The sequence below is a fragment of the Panicum virgatum genome, chromosome 8N (genome assembly GCF_016808335.1).
Source record: "Panicum virgatum strain AP13 chromosome 8N, P.virgatum_v5, whole genome shotgun sequence".
Taxonomy (NCBI): domain Eukaryota; kingdom Viridiplantae; phylum Streptophyta; class Magnoliopsida; order Poales; family Poaceae; genus Panicum; species Panicum virgatum.
In genome coordinates, this window is record NC_053152.1 from 44,885,096 (window position 1) to 44,907,675 (window position 22,580).

At 49.1% G+C, this 22,580-nt stretch overlaps 1 protein-coding gene across 1 annotated transcript; it reads right to left on the reverse strand.

Moving 5' to 3' along the window:
- Window positions 1-2,768: 2,768 nt before the first annotated feature.
- Window positions 2,769-21,558, reverse strand: LOC120685122 (putative disease resistance RPP13-like protein 1). Its single transcript, XM_039966956.1, has 4 exons — window positions 21,247-21,558; window positions 19,201-21,095; window positions 3,377-4,472; window positions 2,769-3,288 (listed from the first exon to the last, which is right to left on the reverse strand). Exons 2-3 carry the CDS (start codon window positions 20,517-20,519, stop codon window positions 3,401-3,403), a joined length of 2,391 nt encoding a protein of 796 aa, XP_039822890.1. The 5' UTR covers window positions 20,520-21,095; window positions 21,247-21,558; the 3' UTR covers window positions 2,769-3,288; window positions 3,377-3,400.
- Window positions 21,559-22,580: the final 1,022 nt, after the last annotated feature.

Sequence of the window (22,580 nt, forward strand, 5' to 3'; positions counted from 1 at the left end):
ACTTGTGCAGGGGCCGGTCACCAAGCGAGTGTAGGGACCAGTCGGGGGCGACTTGTGCAGGGGCCGGTCGGAGGTGTCGGCTTCTGTAGGAGGAGGCCGGCGGTCTGCTGGCAGCGGCGGCCGGGGGTCGGCCCCTGGTTCGATACTTTGATCTGCGGGCGCCGGACGGGGCTGGCGGGGGTGTGGGGTCAGGTTAATCAAATCGGTGGCAACCGGTTCGGTTTGACCGGTTACCTGTTTCGGTTTGGTCCGATACCCAACCGGTCCAAATTCAAAATTCAAATTTGAATTTAAAAAATGAAAAATTTACAAAAAATTTCTAAAAATAATTCAAGGTGTGACAAATCTAATGGTGTCAAATTTTCTCAAAAATTCGTCCATTTACTATAGTTTGCGGGGATTTGAAGTTAAATAAAAAAGCGTGCATATAAAAGTATACAAATACAATGTAAAAGTAGTACAAAAGAGTGTTGCAGGGTTCATTTAGGCGAAAATATGTTATACAAATATTTATTTAGTATACTTTGCGGGCATTTGAATTTAAACCAAAAAAGAAAAAAAATTGAATTTGGCCGGTTACCAGTCAAACCGACTGGTAAGCTGGTCGGCACCGGTTGAGCATGCGATTTTGAATTTGATTTTGATTTTGACCGGTTTCTACCAGTTTCCGGTCAAACCGGTCCGGTAAACCGCTACCGCACCGCGCCGGTTTGACCGGACCGGTCGGTTTTATTTAACCCTGTGCTGGATTGGACAGGTTAGTGTTAGAAGTCAGGAGTAATTTGGTCATTTTGAAACTTTTCTCCCTCTTTTTTTCTAAAAATGATTATTATATTATCTAAAATGTCTTGTAGCAAATATGTATATTTGAAGAGTGTCCAGCAGCAAAGATTAGATTGAGTAGTGTCCTGCAACAAAAATCAACATTGTAGAGTGTCCAGAAGCAAAATTATCCCATTTGCAATTGCAACTTACTAGTTCTCCTTGGCGACGGGCCGACTGCAAGTCACAAACTTGCAGTAATAATTTGGGGTGAGACAGATGGCTCCTTTGAATTTTTCAAAACAGAGAAACGCGGAGGCTGTGAATCCGTCGGCCGATAGCGCCGCTGACCATGAGAGGTTCTGGACGAGAAAAGATACACTCCGCAGTACAAATTTCAGGAGAAACATCACATCCGCCATGTCTCTATACACGCTTGTTGCTTTTGTAACATGACAAGATATAGTGCACGCAGCTTTTTCAAACTCTTTAACTAGTCCCATTCTATTGTCAGCGGAAAATTGAAACACTCCCCCTGTAAAAATAATTAATATTCCAAAATTGGAACAATAGCAGTTGAAACAACTACATACTGGCCCACCAGTGCGATCTGACCAATTTCACTTGATTCAGATATTTTTTTAGTCCAGCAATAACAAATGCTCACCAGGCTTCAACTCTAGGGATGAAAACGGTCGGGAACAGTCGGGAAAATTCCTTAACCATTCCCGCAACCACATTTTTTGATCTGGAACGGAAGCGGGAACGGAAAAGCCGGACGAAAAAATAAAATCGGTATTACGGGATATCGAACATGAAATAGTTCGATCGGGAACGTACCGATTACGATCGGTAATCGGTAACTCAAAACGGAAAAATACATGTACCCACTTCAACAGTTCAATACAGATAAGTCAAGCGTAATAGCAAATCACAAATCCACAATTCACACAGCAACATGCCAACACATGCACACAGACAGAGCGACAGGCCTGAGGGCAGCAAGGTAGCAACATCCAAGTCAACAGAACAACATCGGGCAGCAGACCACCTCGGCAACTCCAAATTCTATACTAATCATGCTTATTCACTACCGGCAGCAGGCCTGAGGGAGGACGGGCGGCGGCCAGCGGCGGCAGGCTGGCCAGGCAACGGCTTTGCAGCTGGCTTGGGGGCTGGGCCCCTCGCCGGTCGGCGGGCGACGGGCGGCGCCAACAGGCAGCAACGTAGATTCTGGGTGGGTGAGGCCGTGAGGCAGATAGCACTATAGCAGATTTGAGATTTGGAGGGAGGGGGCGTGGCCGCGCGAGGTAGGTGGAAGTCCAGTGCGCTGGCACCTGGCCGCCTGGCGCCTGGCAGCTGCGAACTGGGAGTTGGGGCGCGGGCCGACGAGCGACGAGGCCGACGGCAGCGGATGGCGGGAGGTCCGAGGCCGACGGACGTCGCCGGACCGGCGGACGGCGCCGACGAGGCCGATGGACGGGGCCGGACTGGCGGACGGCGCCGACGAGGCCGGCGGCAGCAAGGGCGGGGTGTGGCGGCGGCGGCAGCTAGGGGTGGCCGGGCGGGGGCTAGGGATCGGATCGGGAATGGGAGAGGCACGGTGTGGGGGTCTCCGAAGGCGGAACAGAGGATAATGGGCCGTGAGCTGAATTGGAGATTCAGTTACACAAATTCGGGAATTATCCCGTATGAAAACGGAAACCGCGAATACGGTCGAAAAAACACCCAACCGAATTCGTTCCGGTTCCCACCTATTTTCCGGTTTTTTCAACGAGAACGATTTACGGTTAATTTAGACGGTAAACAGTGCCGGTCGGGACGGAATTTTCCCGTCCCGTTTTCAACCCTATTCAACTCGGTACTCACCATCTTCTACAGACTAGACTACAAGCGCCTGACGTACTTTCAAAGGAAAAAAAAAAGTAAATTTTGTGGAGCTCAAGGCCAAGTGAAAAATACCATACAGACAGAACGATCGCAGAAAGTACCAAACACCAATCACAGGAGCAGTCAAAAGCAATACTAGAACAAGTTGCAGACTTACAGACACATCTCAGCAATTGTTCGTAGGGAAGGAGCAACAGAAAAAGAGAGAGGAGACAGAGAATCAACACGAGTCACAGGACCCTGGCTCATGACTCATTCATGAGCCATCAGTGGACTGGACCCTCGCTCAGCTGCTCATGAGCTGCGGAGGGTTTTTTTTTTTAACACCGGCAGGAGCACTGCCAAAACAAAAGGTTTGATATTACATAAAACAAAAGGACTCTCTCTCTCTCTCTGAGCAGAAGAAACTAAACATGAGAACTAAGATGCACTTGGCACTCTCAACGCTGCTTCCCTCAAGCCGATTTCCTCCTTAATAAGAGCTGCGGAGGGTGGCAGGGCAACGCAAGAGGTATTCGGGGAGGCAGGGAACTAAGAGAACGGCACCAGCCACAGGCGGACTTCTGACTTGAACTGGGTGATGATGAGCTTGAACGGGTAACATACGGCACAGAAGAGAAATATACCTCCGGATTGCTGTTTAGAAAAACAACGTATTGAAATATCAGAAAAGTATGTGTCACAAAAAAATTGGGAATGCTTTGATGGAGCATTAACCCTTTACCTTTCCACCATATTTAGTTCTCCATCAGATATCCTTCCGCCGGCAGATATGGGCAATCTTTGGCCAGCTTTCTCCATCAGGTTCTCGATAGCTCTCCTTCAAGAATTTACAGAACCATATGGTTATGCGCTGGAGGGAGGATGGAAGGTCTGGTAAAGATGATATGTTGGGACAGGAATCGAAACCGAGCCACTCCAGACTGGAGAAGCATTCCATATTTCTAGGCAGGGACTTCATTTCACAGAACCATAACTGCAGGATCTTGACAGACGAGAAATCTGCAGATTCTTCAAATGAAACCGATGGCTCCTTGCAGAAGCGAAGAGAAAGAAACGGTGGGACTGTAAAACCTTCAACCTTGACCATCTGGTTGAGCAATACGGAGCTACTAATGGTGAGTTTTTCCTTGACACGGAACTGTGAGACGGCAGAGAGTTTTGGGACATCCGACAAAGTTAAGCTCTCAAGTTCCAGGGAAGACGAACCTTTGAGAAAGCACAGATCAGGGACCTCTTGTAGTGATAATGATTCGAGTGAGGTCAGATGTCCAATCGATAAGGATGCGGAGCTTCTGCACTTATGAATGAAAAGATCTTTCAGGTGTGGCAAGCCATTAATGAATGTGTCAGCCGCAAGCATACATTTATATATGTAGATTCTCCCAAGTGTGGACGGCAAAAATTCTGCTCCACGTGCCAGCTCCAAAGAAGGGCAGCAAGATAATCTTAGATCGGAAAGAGACGTAGCAACTCTTAAGCCCCCTAATGATCTGAGACACCAGCAGTCTATGATGGACAAAGAGTCAAGCTTTGTCAAATGCTGAAACACCTCTTCTGACGGAAGCGCAGTCAAAGTCATAATATTATCTAGTGACAACTTTCTCAGTGAAGTGAGGCCACCAAGGCAAATAGCTAAAGCTCCATCTGTAACAACGCAAGAAGAAAGCTCAAGTTTACAAAGTCCTGATGGTAGAACCAGTGGCAGCTCGACATTCCTACTGTAGGTGAGTCTTATCCTCTGCTCGGGGCCGGCCCTGAGGGGGTGCGGACGGTGCGACCGCACCGGGCCTCCAAAAATTAGGGGCCTCCAAAAATTTCTATGTTACGAGGCATGTTAAGTTATAAGTAACATCTTTGCTTATAAGCCAGCTCATTTAGATATTGAAAGAGACTCGGATCATCTAAGTATTTGGCATGGGCTTTGGAACATTAGCCCAGGACTAATTTTGAGAGCTAATATTTAGTCTTAAATTGGTAGGCTAAGCATTAGCTCAAGGTAGGTTGTTTGGATCCATGGGCTAATGCCCACCCTCTCTCTCACTCCCATATCTAGGTGTGTGTGTATACTCACATTTTTTGTGGGGTTCATACTAAATTAGCCTCATTATCACCTCTTGAAGGGGCTAAGAATTTTGGGAGAGATAATCCACTTTAACTTAAAATTATCCCTCATACATCCAAACAGGTGGGATAATTTGGAGCTAAAAAGTGAGGGATAACTATTATGTCTATGTATCAAACAGACTCATGACCCCCTCATAAATTTTGTAACCTATATTGTTGTGCGTGGCATCTCTGTCCAGTTGGAGGAATAAAGCCGCGCCCTGATTTGATAGAGGAAAATCAATGGACAACTTCTCCAACATCTGCCCAACTACACGCTTCAGTGCCTCCTTGACATCCTCGCGAGACGCCGCCGCTGTCTACAGATCGCCGATTTGCTACCTACTTGTTATGCCGATTACCAATTTGATTTTTTATATTTTTATAGTTAATGGGGGCCTCCATTATTTTTTTCGCACTGGGCCACCAAAAAGTCAGGGCCAGCCCTGCCTCTGCTCATGGCAACATAGCCATGCCTCGATGACTTGATATATCATCATTTGAAGATGATTTGATATATCATTTAGCGGACCTTCAATAATTTGAAGATGATTTGATATATCATCATCCATCATTGTCGCCAACTGCTTTAGAGATGAGTGTTCTTCTGATAGTGTGCTTCTAAGATCTGGTCCTGAATACAACTCCCACATCCATGCAAGTTTAGATGACAGGTGCTCGGTCATTATGTTTTCCCTCAGATCAGGCTGTTCCAGCTCATTTTTTGTGATGAACATAAGCAGTGGGCACCTTCGAATTGATAAGCTTGTTAGGCACGCTGGCAGACAAGATAATGACATAAGCAGTGGGCACCTTACAATTGATAAGCTTGTTAGGCACGCTGGCAGACAAGATAATGACATAAGCAGTGGGCACCTTACAATTGATAAGCTTGTTAGGCACGCTGGCAGACAAGATAATGTCTTAAGTTTCGGAAGACCAGTAAGGTCCAGCTCAGAGCAATGCCAAAGGAGCTCAGGTGGTAGGCCTTCTAAAACACTGCAATCAGCAAGACGAAAAGATTCCAAATTCTCAAAATAGGAACCATCCTGTAACCACCTCGGATATGACAAAGACTTGTAACCATTGATTTCGAGGCCATTCAGTTGACACGGTGGCTTGAGACCTTCCAAGATATCCAAATGTGAACTATCCTCTGCATCCATGTCATTCTCACAACTCCATACAAGCTGCAAACGTTTAAGACGACTTTTCTGATCTAGCTTTGACTCTGAAGCTTCATCCCTTGTGGTCACATTCTCAATATTTCTGATACGCAAACTGCCACCGAGTTCATTCAAGTCCCTCAATTGTCGCAACTCATATCCCTTCTTTTGCACAGAAACTTCAATAATGTGTTGGAGTGAAGTTAGCTTTCCCATGTTGGTAATTTGCGGAAGAGGCCCTTCAAGTGTTGTATCATCATAGTACCCTTCAAGATGCCGTAACTTACTTAAATTGCAGAGTTTGTCAGGCAAACTCTTGACTCCACAATTTAACTGAAGTAACTGTAAGTGGTAAAGAGTACATACTGATCTAGGCAATTCCGAAACTGAAGTTTTGATGAGGTTCAAATATCGAAGGTGCTTCAGCTTACCAACAGATTCAGGCAATTTGTTGCTGTTGTAAAATGACAAATATAGTACACGCAACTTCTCACAGTTTTGCAATATCTGATCAAAAAGAATGTGTGCTTCATCCATTAGTGGGTGGGTGCAGATAACAGTGCGTAAATGATGTAGCTTGCAGATAATTTGCTTGTGCTTTTCCATACTCTCAACTCGAACAGATAGTTGCCGAACAGTGCATGGTATTTCTGTCACATCATCATCCTCCAATCTAAAGCAATCTTCTCTAGAGAGTGACTCTGCCAAATCATGAAGGAGATCATGCAAGATATAGCATGGACCATAATATCTGTTAGAAACCAATTGAAAGAATGATACAGAGACCATCTCATTGAAGTAATCAGTCCCCATATCTTCCATTGTCCTTGGCTTGTGAGGAATGTTGAGTACTCTATTCTGCTTGTGATGAGTGAATTGTCAACCGTGCGGTGTGATCGTGCGCTTGGTCTTTGGATTGCAGGTACACGGGCGTCGAGTGTCGATGGGGAGCTGTCGTGGAGGTGCTGTGGCCGATGGACCGTGCGGTGGACGGCGGTGAAGGGCAGCCGGGACCGGAGCTCGGACCGGGCGGCAGCTGTGGCGTCCACTCCTGGATCGAGGGCGCAAGCGGCGACGGAAGGCGGGTTTCTTCGTTTGCGCCACAAAACCAAGGAGGCGGACGGCGGTTGATGACGCCGAGTCGTGGAGGCACGGGCGTCGGTCTCGGGACTGACGGAGGCGACGGGCGTCGACGGCGTCTAGGGCCTCGCTGCGGGCGAGGAGGTGATGGGCGTCGGGCGGCGTCTAGGGCCGTCAGAAGGCCGAGGTGGGAACGGCGTCTAGGGCCACGGCGCGGAGGCGGGAATCTTCCCGCGCGTGAGGTTTTGGCGGTTTTCTCAAAACCGGCCACCTACCCGGGTTTCGCAGACCCTCCAAAACCGCGGACTGGATCTTCATCAAGACGGCGGCATCGCGGAGAAGACTTCGTTTCGAAGAAAGAACCTCGGTCGTCGGATGAGATCGTTGTACAGGGGGTGCTGCAGGCCAACCGGTCTGACCGGTCCCTGGCACCGGTCTGACCGGTCTAACCAACTGGTCTGACCGGTCCAGCGTACCGGTCTGACCAGTCCTGCGGGTATAAATACCCCTTCACTTGTGTTAGGTTAATGGCGGCTTTTGTAACTCGTCCGTGAATTCTCTGTTTCCCCAGGCCGCCGCCCCTGTGTTCCTCTTCCTCAGTTCATCTCTTTAGGGTAGATTTGAATGTTGTTAGTGTGAGAACTCTTGTGGATTTGATTGGGAAAGGAGGCCCTAACCTCCTCGTGCCCACTGGGCGATTTGAATCAATCCATCTCCTCGTTTTGTGCCTTGTTTGATGAAATTTCGATTTCGTTTTTGGTGCACTTGATTGCGAGGAGTCCATGAGTTCTTTACTGTGATTCCCGTGCTCACAACTCTGACCTAAACCCTCTGGAATCACTGGCGTGTTCGAATTCGAGTTCTTGAGTGTTCGAGAAAACCCCAATCCCTTTTGATCTCCCCCATAATTCTCACGATTCGTTGATCTTTGGGACGAGATCTTTTGGGGATATGTCCACGGGGTAGGGGCGAAGCAATCCCCCAAGTTTCATCGGTTTTCGTGGTCGTTTGATCGAGATTCACCGTTTGAATCTAAGTTTTCGGGGGTTTTCTGAGTGCCACCGGTCAGACCGGTAGGCAAGACCGGTCAGACCGGTCTGCTCTCTTTTGCACAGCCCCGACCGGTCAGACCAGTCCAGTGCACCGGTCAGACCGGTCCAGGCTGATCAGATTGGCTGATTTTCCCGAATCACTTCCGAATTGCTTTGGGTTTTCACTCGCTCGTTCGAGGCCTTCTGTGTTGGTTTAGCTTTTCAATAGCTACTCCAAAACTTCGGTCAGAACGCTTGAGGGCTTCGGTGATTTTGGGACATAGGCCGACGATTTGAATTTCGAAGAAATTTTGATCGGCTCCCATTCACCCCCCCCCCCCTCTGGTCGCCGGTTTCAGTCCCACAATTGGTATCAGAGCTTGGTTGAGGGTTTCAGTACCTTAACCGGTTCGAAAACCACTCGGCGACCATGGCGAGTCTTGGTAAGATCCCGGTGTTTTCCGGCGAGGACTATGCCTACTGGAAGGTTCGCATGAGAGCCTTCTTGCAGAGCATGGGAGCCGAGGTCTGGGAGATTACCAAGAACCAGCTTTACGAGGTGCTGGCTGTTCGGACCACGCCTCTTCAGGTGACCCAGCACGAGGCTAACACCAAGGCCGTCAATGCCTTGTTCGCTGACGTTTCTCGTGCAGAGTTCTCACGCGTCCAGGGTTTTCAGGAAGCCCACAAAATTTGGACGTGCCTTGAGAACTACCACGAGGGTACACCTCAGGTGAAGGCCAGACTGTTCGAGACTCACCGGCGTGAGTACGAGAACTTCACACAGGAGCCGAGTGAGAGCATTGACCTGATGTTCAGTCGTTTTCAGTCGATTGTGAACAAGGTCAATGCGAACAGATCTGCTGGTGCCCTTGAGTACACAGAGCACGAGAAGGCCCTCAAGTTGCTTTACGCACTTGATCGCTCTGTGTGGGATCTCAAGGTGAACACCATCATTGAGTCTGCTGGCTATGAGACTCTGACGGTGAATGAGCTTTTTAGCAAGCTCAAGGCCACGGAGGTGGATAACCAGACACGAGCCAAGCTCAATGGTGCCCCTCCTTCCAAGAGCGTGTAAGCATCTAGGCCCTCAAGGTATGTTTCAGTGATTAATGACAACCATTATTGTGACTAATGAGTTTATGCAGCTTAATAGATCATTATCGCTCATTTGGTCATATGTCAAAAGAGGCCCCCTAATTTCGTTATCCAAAAAGGCGATCTCGGTATCCAATCCAAATATATATGTCAAGGCTAAGGATCTTTCTAGTCCTAAGTGTCACAAGGTTGAGAAGGACACTTAGGTTAGTATAGGTTTTATAGTTTTGTAGTGATCACACTATTAAGAGGGGTTAAGGCTAAGTAACTTGAGCATGGACATGGTCATTTGAAAATGGATGCACACTATGGTCACTCAGGTTTCTAGAAGTTCAAATAAGTGGTTCTCAAACTATATCTCAAGAATATTTGGATTTCATTCAAGACTCAAAACAGAAAAGACAAAATCAGAAAAAGTCTATACACCGGTTTAACCGACGCTCTCAATTTTCTATACGTCGGTTAAACAAAGTCAGCAGAGTCTGGACAATTCAATACACCAGTTAAACTGACGTGTTTGAAATTAACGTCGGTGGATTAGTCCAGAGTTGGTTTTTCCAGGGCAATTCAAGTTCTATACACCGGATTAACCGACGCTGTTTGAATCAAGACGTCGGTGCAATTGACCAGTGAGATGATTTTTCAAAGGACTTCAGAAGTTGTACTCACCGGTTAAACCGACAATAGGTTTGAGTTAACGTCGGTGCAGTTGTCCAGAGACTTGGTTTTTAAGTTGATCAGTTGACAACTGCACTCACCGGTTAAACCGATGATACGTCGGTTAATCTGCCCAAGTTGTAACGGCTAGTTTTCAGAAGGGGCAGTTTACATTCGCCGGTTAAACCGACGTTGACTATTGGAGGTACGTCGGATTAACCGGCGCTACGCAGTTTTCTGGCAGCTTTTCTCCAACGGCTCTATTCGTGTGAGCTGCCTATATATACCCCTCCAATGGGTCATTTTGCTACTCTTGACACCAGGCAACATCCAAACACTCATACTATAGTCAAGAGCCACCTTGAGCTTCATCCTTCACATATTTGTTCATTCAATCAATCAAGAAGCAAGATTAAGGACTTGAGTAGAGAGAAGCTTGTGTGCTTCCGTTCTTGGTGATCGGTTCTTGCTCAAGTGAAGGCCTTAGCTTGTTACTCTTGGTGATTGGCATCACCTAGGCGATCTTGGTGATCGGGGTGTTTCTCACGGAGCTTGCCAAGGATTGTAGGAGCCCGGAGAAGAAGATTGTACGTGGCTTGAGCTCCACCACGCCGGGATGGTGAACGGAGACTCTTAGTGAGCGCCCAAGTCTCGGTGACATGGGAGGTGACAAGACTCTTAGTGAGTGTCACAACGTGGACTAGGGGTGTGTGCCAACACATCGACACCACGGGAAAAAATCCGGTTGTCTCTTGCACTCTCTCACATTTCAAGCACTTACTTTCATGCAATCTTTCATGTGCTTGACCTTAGAGATCATAGCTTAGCTCTACCTTGCTTAGTTTCTTTTCTTAGTTAGCTTGTGTAGTTTGCTTTGTTTAGCCGGTTGGTGAATTGAGCCTTACTAGCTTTGCATAGGTTAAGGTTGTTTTAACTATCTTAGAAATTTGAAAAAGGCCCAATTCACCCCCCCTCTTGGTCCATCGATCCTTACAGAGCGTCGCTCTTGTGACTGGCCCAGGTGGATCGAGCTCTTACGCTAACTCTGCTCTTGGCTTTTCTCTTGCCTCTTTGCCTTCTGTTTCAGAAGAGCAGCTGGAGACGCTGGGCGACGACGACTTGTGCCTTCTCATCAGCAAGTTCCAGCATGTCTACCACAACAGGCAGAGGAAGAAGAACCCCGGGTGCTACAACTGCGGCGATCTGAACCACTTCATCGCCGATTGCCCCAAGAAGTCCGGCGGTGGCCAGAACAACTCCTTCGACAACTACCGCCACCGCGACCGCGACGAGGGAGGCTCCAACAAGGAGCGTCGGCGCCACAAGCACCGCAGTCGTGACCGGGGAGGACGCTTCGACAAGGAGTCACTCAAGAAGCGCTTCCAGTACAAGGCCAAGAAGCAGGAGAAGACCTTCCTGGTGCAGCTCAGCGACCTCGACAAGAGCTCCGACACCGACCGCTCTTCTTCACCGACCTCCGATGATGATGACAATAACAAGAAGAAGCGGGACAAGGAAGCCACCGGCTTCATCGGCCTTTGCTTGGCGGCCGGTCGACGCAAGAGCTTCTGCACCATGGCGGGCGAAGCCAATGGTGCTCGTGCGTCTTCGGGTGGACATGCTACACCGACGCACTCCGGCTCTTCTCCTGGATCCGAGAGCGATTCAGAGGTAAACTCCATGATCGACCTGCTTGATACAGAGGTTAGGGAGTTGTACACCGCTCTCGACAACCAGAAAAGGCTGCTTAAGGAAGCAGCTAGAGAGCGTAGAAAGCTTAGGGCTGAGCTGGCTTGTGCTAGGGAGAAGTCTAGTGAGGATGAGTGCGCTAGCTACATATCTCACATGAATGATCTTGTTGCTCTCCGTGCCAAGCATGATGAGAACGTCGCGAACTTAGATGTTGCTAAGATTTTGCTTGCTGACGTGTCTCATGAGCTCGCTAAGGCCAAGCATGAACTAGAACTGGTTAAGGATGCTCCTATTGTTAGCGATGTGCTTGAATGCGAGGAGTGTCCTATCTTTAAGTCTGATCTAGCTTCATTGCAGTCTAAGTTTGCTATTGTTGTGTGCGAGCTAGAGGAGATGAAGTCTAGGCCAGTTTTGCTTGGTGCTTGTAAGCTTTGTCCCACGCTTAGGTTGGAGCTAGAGGAGAAGAACGCTTTGATCAAGTCTTTTGGAAAGACTAAGGTCATAGAGTCTAGCCCACCTATTGACTGCTCTGTTTGCCCTGGTTTAATTTCTGATTTGGATAATCTTGCGGTAGAGAAAGCCAACCTGGAGAATGAGAATACCTATCTTAGGGCGATTCTTAGTTGGGTTTCTGCTAGTGAGCCACAGTTGGGCATGATGATCAAGCAGTTCAAGCGTGGTGATGGGTTTGGGGTCGGTTACACGTACACGAAGTCACACTTTGACAGGTTGTACGGTAAGATTGGCAAGGCTGCTGGAAACACTGCTAGCACGAGCACGCAGCCTTCGCTTGTTGACCCCGCGGATGGTGTGCTTAAAGAACCACCGAAAGCACCTCCGCAGAAGCAGGTTTGGGTTCCAAAGCCCAATGTGCTGAGGAACCCCCTCGACACGCTCCCTGCTGCCACAGCCCAGGTTGCCCAGAAGAAGAGGGCCGCTCCTCCCCGTCCGCAGGCTAGGCCTCCACCTCCCAAGCGTGAGGTGAGGTACCACTGCGAGTTCTGTGACAGGGAAGGTCACCTGGAGGAGTTTTGCTTCAGGAGGAAGCGGGCTGTGAGGCGAGAGCAGGAGAGACGGAACGCGGACATGTACTCTGCTCGGGTGCATGGTCCTTCTCGGCGTGGTGATAGGCGAGTTGCTAGGGCGCGCCGTGTAGGTGGAGGTCAGGGAGACGGTGGTGGTTACCGTGCTCCAGCGGGTGGTCGCTATGCCGGCCGTGCTCCTGGTCATTTTCAGTACGGCTATGGACTACGGGACCGAGGCTTTGGAGGAGGTTTTGAGGCTCCACGCTTTCCTCGCGGTGGTGTTCGTCAGTCACGCGGTAGACGGGACGAGGGATACGCTTTGTCTGGTTTTGCTAACCCTTCTGTAGAGCAAATGGCTCGACACTGGTTTGCTTCTCACTTTGCTAACCCCAATGTTGAGACATTTGCTCACCCTTTGTCTCACTACTGATGTGCAGGTCGGAGGCTTGGAGAACAGGTGGATCATGGACTCCGGTTGTTCGCGCCACATGACCGGAAATGACAAATGGTTCTCCAGCCTCACCCCGATGCGCTCAAAGGAGTACATTGTGTTCGGGGATAATGGAAGAGGAAAGGTATGTGGACTTGGCGCTGTTCGAGTTTCTGATCGTTTTACCCTGAGAGAAGTTGCTTTGGTTTCGAATCTTGGTTTTAATTTGCTCTCTGTCTCGCAACTTCTTGATGAGGGGTTTGAGGTTCGCTTCAAGGAGGGCTGTTCGCATGTTTTGGATTCCAGGGGAGATTTGGTTTGCCTTATTACACCTCGCGATCGAGTTTTCTTGGTTGACTTCTCTGGAACTCCTTTTGGCCCTTCTCATTGCTTGATGGCTGGTCCTTCTTCTGATTTGTGGAAGTGGCATAGGAGACTAGGACATTTGAGCTTCGATTTGTTGTCGAGACTGAGCTCACTTGGCCTGATCCGAGGCTTGCCCAAATTGAAGTTTGAAAAGGACCTTGTTTGCCATCCGTGTCGCCACGGGAAGATGATTGCCGCTTCTCATCCGCCTGTTAATCAGGTGATGACCGCTCACCCTGGAGAGTTGCTACACATGGACACAGTTGGTCCTTCTAGGGTGATGTCTGTTGGTGGGTAGTGGTACGTGCTTGTGATTGTGGACGACTTTTCTCGCTATTCTTGGGTCTTTTTCATGAGATCCGAGGATGAGGCTTTTGAGTTTGTTCCAGACTTAATCTTGAGGTTGAAAAACGAGCTACCACAGGCCATGCGAGCGATTCGCAGTGATAATGGCACAGAATTCAAAAACGCTCGTTTTGACGCTTTTTGCAGTGATCAAGGTCTTGAACACCAGTATTCTTCTCCCTACACTCCACAGCAGAATGGAGTTGTAGAGCGGAAGAATCGGACGCTGGTTGAGATGGCGAGGACGATGCTCGATGAGCATAGGACTCCTCGCAAATACTGGGCTGAGGCGGTTAACACCGCTTGTTACGTGTCCAACCACATTTTCTTGCGTGCTTTCATGCACAGGACTTCTTATGAGTTGCGGTTTGGACGCCAGCCCTGTGTTGACCATCTCAGAGTTTTCGGTTGCCGGTGCTTTGTGCTGAAAGATGGAAATCTTGATAAATTTGAGTCTCGCTCGTCTGACGGTATTTTTCTCGGTTATGCTTCTCACTCTAGAGCGTATCGTGTGCTGATTATTGATACTAACATCGTCAGAGAGACTTGTGAAGTCACCTTCGACGAGACTGCACCGTGCAATTCTTCTGTCTTTGAAGTTGCAGGAGATGATGAGCTCAGCACCTCCATCTTTGAAGATGAGGAGGAAGAAGCTGCAGATGGCGAGGCTGAGGCTACCACGCGTGTTGTGGACCCAGCTATCTCTGCTACGAGCTCGGACGACGACGACGGCCCCGATCCGACTACATCTACTTCCCGGGGGCTGTTCGAGGAGGTGACTCAGGCTACACTAGCTGCACCTGAGGAGGCACCAGCTTTGGTTGAGGAGGAGGCGACTTCGACACGGGAAGCACCGCGACATATTCAGCGTCGCCATCCACCTCAACAGATGCTAGGTGATCTCAACGAGCGAGTCACCAGGTCCAAGGTAACAAGTATCGCTGGCTTTGCTCATTCAACGTTTGTTGCTTCTTTTGAGCCCAAAGATATTGGACACGCTCTTTCTGATTCTAATTGGGTCAATGCCATGCATGAGGAACTTGAAAATTTTGAAAGAAACCAAGTTTGGGTCTTAATCGAGCCTCCACCTGCTTGTAATCCCATCGGAACGAAGTGGGTTTTCAAAAACAAGCAGGGTGAGGATGGTTTGGTTGTTCGAAACAAGGCTCGTCTTGTTGCCCAGGGGTTTTGCCAAAAAGAGGGTATTGATTTTGAGGAAACCTTTGCTCATGTTGCTCGTTTGGAGGCTATTCGAATCTTTTTTGCATTTGCTGCTTCCAAGGGTTTTAAGGTTTTCCAAATGGATGTTAAATCTGCCTTCTTGAATGGTTTTATCGAAGAAGAGGTTTATGTGAAGCAACCCCCTGGTTTCAAAAATCCAAAGTTTCCAAACCGTGTTTATAAACTCCAGAAAGCTCTTTACGGTTTGAAACAGGCACCTAGAGCTTGGTATGATAGATTGAAAATCTTTTTGCTGGCTCAGGGTTTTAAAATGGAATGTGTGGATAAAACTTTGTTCCTCATGCGATCTGGTACTGATTTCCTTTTGGTTCAGATATACGTGGATGATATTATCTTTGGTGGCTCTTCTCACGCTCTTGTCTCCAAGTTTTCTGAGCAGATGTCCAGGGAGTTCGAGATGAGCATGATGGGTGAGTTGCAGTTCTTCCTCGGGCTACAGATCAAGCAAACTCCTCAGGGCACTTTTGTCCATCAAGCCAAGTACACTAGAGACTTGCTGCGGAAGTTCGACATGAGTGACTTGTCTCCTCAGCCGACTCCGATCAGCACAGCTACGGCGCTTGATGAGGACTTGGACGGTGAGGCGGTGGACCAGAAGGAGTACAGGAGCATGATCGGCTCGCTCCTGTACCTGACGACGACGCGACCGGACATCCAGTTCGGCGTCTGCCTCTGCGCGCGGTATCAGGCTTCGCCGCGCACCTCCCACAGGCAGGTGGTGAAACGCATTTTCAGGTATCTGAAATTCACCCCTGAATTTGGTCTTTGGTATTCTGCGGATTCTTCTCTGGTTTTGGTGGGCTTTTCTGATGCCGATTTCGGTGGGTGTTGGTTGGATCGCAAGTCGACATCCGGCACTTGTCAATTTCTCGGTACATCTTTGGTGTCTTGGTCCTCTCGCAAGCAGGCTAGCGTAGGGCTTTCTTCCACAGAAACTGAGTATGTTGCCGCTGCTAGCTGCTGCTCCCAGATACTTTGGATGAAACAAACCTTGCAGGATTATGGCTTGAGTTTCGGTAGGGTTCCCATCTTTGTAGACAACATGTCAGCCATTAGCATTGCAAAGAACCCTGTCCTACACTCCAGAACCAAGCACATAGACATCCGATTCCATTTCCTGCGAGACAACCATGAGAGAGGACACATAGACTTGATCCATGTCCCTTCAGAGAGGCAAACTGCAGATATCCTCACCAAACCGCTAGAGCAGGACACCTTTGCTCGCTTGCGAGGGGAGCTTGGGGTTTGCTACCCCTTTTGATCGCTGACTTTTGTTTTGGTTAGCTTGGTAGGTCTTTGTGTTGCTTCTCTTCGCTTTGTAGGTTTGGTAGTTGCATTGTGCATATGTATTGTACATGTTTGCATTTTGCATTGTCTCACTTGCACTAGCATTCTTGAATACATTGCTATGATCTTCTAGTGCCTGCTAGTGTGAGTTGATAAACTTGATCATGTATAGCTTGCTCCATTGTGTATATGACATCATCTGAGATAAGCTATTTTGTTTTGAAAATCTGAAAACATGATCACCCTGTTTTGGCTACTAGCATGTTAGGGCGTGTTGATGTGCTTTGCTATCTTATTCATGCTAGTATAGCCTTCTGTTCAGCAATTCACACTTGAAATGATCTAAATCTGATAAAATTACTTGAACTGTTCTTGAAATGGATTGAAAAGATCCAGGTGGGATTGCTTGTCGCACTGATCGAGCTTTCGGGACGGCTCACTTTGCACTTGTGAGAACCCGGGCAAGGCTGTGCATGACTGAAACGAGTGCTTTAAGCTTCTGATTGTCTTTTGGCATAGGCTTGGCCTCGTTGCTAAGTGAAGCATGACAAGCTTTCAACCCCTGGCATTAAGAATTGATTGAGATAAAGTTGATTGAAAAAGGAATGTTGGCAACTTATTTTGGCTGTTTTGGCTCACCTGTATGAGTTTGAGTAGCACTGCTTTCCATTTCCTACTTGCTAGTACTAGATCATGGGTGATGCTTTTATTTCTCCTAAACTGAACTTGCCTAGCTCTAGACTGATTTGATATACCCTGTTGAGCTAGATGCAGGTCCTGTTTATGGATGCACACATGCTTGTGACTAGATGTTGCTTATATCCTTGTATCCCTGAATGCTTTCACTTACACCTCCTGCATTGCATTCATGGCATAGCATCTGTTCAGGGGGAGTTTTTGCTTCAGGGGGAGCTTTAGGTCTTTTTAGGCTTGATGTGTGCATGTGCCAACAAGGGGGAGAATTTTGAGAGAAGTGATCGAACAAGGGGGAGACTTGTTTGATTTTTGAAAAACTTGTTGTGCACAGGGCTTTGAGAGTGCATCATTTTGGGAGAGTTGCACTTGTGAGAGGGAAAAACTTTGCTTGGGGAGTTTCTGCTTTGGTTTTGGCTCCTGGTTTTCTCGTTTTCCCTCTGCTGCTTGCATGACTGCGTCGAGCGTTACCTCTGTCTTTGAGGAGTCATGTTTTGGCTTTTGATCGATTGCGTCGAGCCGTTGCCCTTGTCTTAGGGGATCGATCTTTGCTTGAGTAAGTGACTGTTCTTGCCTTTCTGAGCTTTTTGTCACTTGCTTGAGTTCTTCTCTTTCGTGCTTCTTTGTTCTTCTTTGGTTTCACTTCTCTTGGTTCGTTTGTGGTGTGTTGACAATGCACTCATCAAGGGGGAGATTGAGGAATGTTGAGTACTCTATCCTGCTTGTGATGAGTGAATTGTCAACCGTGCGGTGTGATCGTGCGCTTGGTCTTTGGATTGCAGGTACACGGGCGTCGAGTGTCGACGGGGAGCTGTCGTGGAGGTGCTGTGGCCGATGGACCGTGCGGTGGACGGCGGTGAAGGGCAGCCGGGACCGGAGCTCGGACCGGGCGGCAGCTGTGGCGTCCACTCCTGGATCGAGGGCGCAAGCGGCGACGGAAGGCAGGTTTCTTGGTTTGCGCCACAAAACCAAGGAGGCGGACGGCGGTTGAAGACGCCGAGTCGTGGAGGCACGGGCGTCGGTCTCGGGACTGACGGAGGCGACGGGCGTCGACGGCGTCTAGGGCCTCGCTGCGGGCGAGGAGGTGACGGGCGTCGGGCGGCGTCTAGGGCCGTCAGAAGGCCGAGGCGGGAACGACGTCTAGGGCCACGGCGCGGAGGCAGGAATCTTACCGCGCGTGAGGTTTTGGCGGTTTTCTCAAAACCGGCCACCTACCCGGGTTTCGTGGACCCTCCAAAACCGCGGACTGGATCTTCATCAAGACGGCGGCATCGCTTTGAAGACTTCGTTTCGAAGAAAGAACCTCGGCCGTCGGATGAGATCGTTGTACAGGGGGTGCTGCAGGCCAACCGGTCTGACCGGTCCCTGGCACCGGTCTGACCGGTCTAACCAACCGGTCTGACCGGTCTAGCGTACCGGTCTGACCGGTCCCGCGGGTATAAATACCCCTTCACTTGTGTTAGGTTAATGGCGGCTTTTGTAACTCGTCCGTGAATTCTCTGTTTCCCCAGGCCGCCGCCCCTGTGTTCCTCTTCCTCAGTTCATCTCTTTAGGGTAGATTTGAATGTTGTTTGTGTGAGAACTCTTGTGGATTTGATTGGGAAAGGAGGCCCTAACCTCCTCGTGCCGTCTGGGCGATTTGAATCAATCCATCTCCTCGTTTTGTGCCTTGTTTGATGAAATTTCGATTTCGTTTTTGGTGCACTTGATTGCGAGGAGTCCATGAGTTCTTTGCTGTGATTCCCGTGCTCACAACTCTGACCTAAACCCTCTGAAATCACTGGCGTGTTCGAATTCGAGTTCTTGAGTGTTCGAGAAAACCCCAATCCCTTTTGATCTCCCCCATAATTCTCAATATTCGTTGATCTTTGGGACGAGATCTTTTAGGGATATGTCCACGGGGTAGGGGCGAAGCAATCCCCCAAGTTTCATCGGTTTTTGTGATCGTTTGATTGAGATTCACCGTTTGAATCTAAGTTTTCGGGGGTTTTCTGGGTGCCACCGGTCAGACCGGTAGGCAAGACCGGTCAGACCGGTCTGCTCTCTTTTGCACAGCCCCGACCGGTCAGACCAGTCCAGTGCACCGGTCAGACCGGTCCAGGCTGATCAGATTGGCTGATTTTCCCGAATCACTTCCGAATTGCCTTGGGTTTTCACTCGCTCGTTCGAGGCCTTCTGTGTTGGTTTAGCTTTTCAATAGCTACTCCAAAACTTCGGTCAGAACGCTTGAGGGCTTCGGTGATTTTGGGACATAGGCCGACGATTTGAATTTCGAAGAAATTTTGATCGGCTCCCATTCACCCCCCTCTGGTCGCCGGCTTCGGTCCCACAGCTTGCACGAATCAACAAGGCCCTCTGCCACCCAAAGGTGAACCATCTCATCTATTCTAAACTGGTGACCTTTTGGAAATAAGCTGCAATATAGAAAGCACCTCTGCACAGGTGGATCTAACTTCTCAAAACTCCACATCAGAGCTCTCCTGGGCTCACTCAAATCCTCTCCGATCTTAAGAACAGCTTTCCATTCAGTAACATCCTTTTTCCTGCTCAACCGGGAACCCATAACTTTTGCTACCAGAGGAGATTGTCCAAGCCTTTTAGCAATATCCTCTGCGATTTGTTCCAGCTTCATGCGCAACAGCTGGTCTTCGATTTCTGCTCCAGAGAAGGCATGATGTTTCAAGAGTGCCAGGAACTCAGCATGTTTCATATTTTCCAAGGGAATGACTTGTTTGCATCTAAGAGCAGCAGGAAATGTGTCTCGTCGAGAAGTTATCAAAACTTTGCTCCCCGCCTGCTGGGAAATCAGAGGAGCTAGAAGCTGCTCCCAATCTGTCACATTGTCAGAGTCCTCGAACCATACGTCATCCAGCACGAGAAGGAATTTCTTTGACATTTTCAGTATGTCCCTTAATTTGCAGTGAAGAGTGTCAAGATTATCAACACGTGGGCACTCCTCTTTTGATGCAGACTCGATGATCTCCCGTGTGTGACGACGTAGATCGAGCTTGCGCGAGATGCAGACCCACATCTTGACATCAAAATGTTCTTGTATCCTCTTGTCATTGTAGACATACTGTGCCAAGGTTGACTTCCCCATGCCTCCGACCCCAATAATGGCCAAGCCCGAGTAGCTAGCTTGACTTGATTCTGCAGCAGGCGTCTTGGTGAGAAGATCCACTATAAGATCGCGTTCTGTGTCACGACCGAATACCTCTGAAGGGGGAAGTGATGTCGTTGGGGCAGGAGTAACAACGGTTGTTGGTACGGTGGAGCATCCTGCAGTAGTACCAGCGGGTAGGCCAAGAAGTTCACGGAAGTGCTTGGCTTCCGCCAGGATGGCCTTGAGTTCCTTCAGCTTACTAATCAGCCTTCTGTTCTCAGGGAGCAAGTTCCGTGCCCTGCTCATTGTAGCACGAAGAATAGTTGATTTCTTCTCCAGTGAGGAATCCTGCCCGCTCTTGGCCCTGCGTTTGAGAAGGTTGTACTCATGCTCGTCCAACAAGTCTTCGGCGTCATAGAAGGCTTTTTTGAGCTGTTGGAGCCATGCCTTCAGCTTGTCTCTGTTGCGGCTCTTCTCGGCCGCTTCAATCACCAGATCAAACTGTGGAAGGATGGTGGTCTCCAGTTCTTGGAGCTCACGCGCCATGTCCACGGCTCCACGCCCAGGTATGTTGAAGCCTCAGCGAGGAGCTTCTTGACGATCGGCGAAGCCACCCACCGTAAGCCGGCCAGTGGCACATCCGCCATGGATCTGAAGTATTTGTGTTGCCCCGCGCTTATGCAAGTGAAGAGATGTTGGATGATGAAAGTGTGGCAGATGAAAAGAACAGATGAAATAAATTGGTACTGGCACGAGATGTCTGGAAGTTTACAGAGATCTAGATATGGAAATGAAGGGAAATAAGCAAAAACTCAGATATTTTTTTTTGTTTTCTACTTCTCTTTGCCCTCGTAGGGGATTAAGACGATGAATGAATGATGACGAAGGGTGCGAACCGACAAGGAGGGGGCAGAAAAAAATGGGCAAAATGTAAGAGTAAACACAAGGAATGGAATACTAGGTAAACAATAAGAAGCTAGAGAAGACTACTGTTTTTTTTCTTTTATGGTGTGTTTTTTTTGGATTCTTTTTTGTAGTAGTATGGATGGATATGTGGTTGAGCAGAGGAGCAATGGAAGTGAGTGAAGAGCGAACGACAGTGATGCGGCTGGAGAAACAAACCTGCTCGAGTAAATACGAGGTAAATTAGTGAATTGCATTATTACAGCCGAGATAAGAAACAGATCTTACAAGCTACCAAGCAGTCAATGGATGCACAGAAGGAAGAGTGAAGAAATAGCTAACAGGTTAGTGAAGAGATGGGAGAGCTTACACGGGCGGAAACAGAGTTGCCAGGGCCAGAAACGAACAGGGATGCGAGGTCGCCGGAGCAGTGGGCTTGCCTTGCCTCTGGACTATGGAGCAAGCGCTGTGCTGCAAGAGAAATGAGACGCAGGACTCAATAAAATGAACAGCCAGTCAACTACAGATCTGATCCAGCACGGCGACGGAGCAGGCGCACCGCGGGCGCGGACTTGGGGCCGGCCGCGGGGGCTGCCGGCAGCGGAGTGGGGGGCTTTTAGCAGCTTTTGCTTCTCCAGGATGCTCCAAAAGCTATAAGCTCTCCCAAACCGGGTCGCTTCTCCCAGCGGCGAAAAGCTCTAGAAGCTCGTGGTTGCACTGAAAAGCAAGAAGCACGCCGCGCGCTGCTTCCCAAGCTTTTTCCCTCCATCCTCTTCCAGCCCGCATGCACGCACCGCCCCTCACCTTCTTCCTGCCGGCCACCCGCCGCCCCACCGCCAGCAACCCACGCTGTCGGGGAAATCGACCGCCGGTGGCCTCCTCTCCCCCTCCCTCAAGGTCGCTGTCCCCAGATCCGTCGCCGCCCACTGCCCCATCGCCGGCGACCCGCGTGGCCGGGAAAATCGACCGCCGGTGACCTCCTCTCCGCCTCCCTCGAGGTCGCCGCCCCCAAATCCGTCGCCGCCCATCACCCCACCGCCGGCGACCCGCGCGACCGGGGAAATCAGCCGTCGATGGCCTCCTCTCCCCCTCCCTCGAGGTCACCGCCCGCCTCCAGATCCAGGGCGCGGTAGGGGTAGCGTGCATCAGGTAGAGCTCGGGCGCCGGCGAGCATGTCGGGTGGGATGCAAGCAGGGCGACGGAGGAGGGCGAGCACAGTGATGGTGGCGGAGGCCGCCGAGAAGGAAGGAGGGAGGAGACCTCGCTTCTCCAAAAGAGCGGACGCCAAACAGGCTGCTTTGCTTCTCCAAAAAGCTGCTTCCTCGAAAAGCAAGTTGGGCTTCCTGGGAAAGCGCTTTTGGAGAAGCAACAGCTCCCCCAAACAGGGCCATAATTCAATATTCTACTAGTCAATCAATCAGTGCTCCCGCGCTGGCTAATTAGAATCAATATATGATGAGGTCAATAATTATAATTATCTATCTCACACATTTTCTCATCTATTAAATATTCTAACACATACTCTAATATATATTTATCATTATCTAGTTACAATAAATTTCATTTTGTATCACGCCTCCATATAGTTGAACTATTTGTTTGCGAATGGGTATTCTTATATTTTCCATCATAAATGAATATATGGTGACATATATCGTGAGTATTATTTTTATATAAATAATAATATAAATAATATATTAATAA

Coding starts and splice junctions, on each gene's coding strand:
- LOC120685122 (XM_039966956.1), bottom strand. CDS start 20,519: ATGGCGCGTGAGCTCCAAGAACTGGAGACCACCATCCTTCCACAGTTT. Junction 4,473..19,200: donor CTTGTTGATTCGTGCAAGCT/GTGGGACCGAAG, acceptor CTCGTAACATAG/AAATTTTTGGAGGCCCCTAA.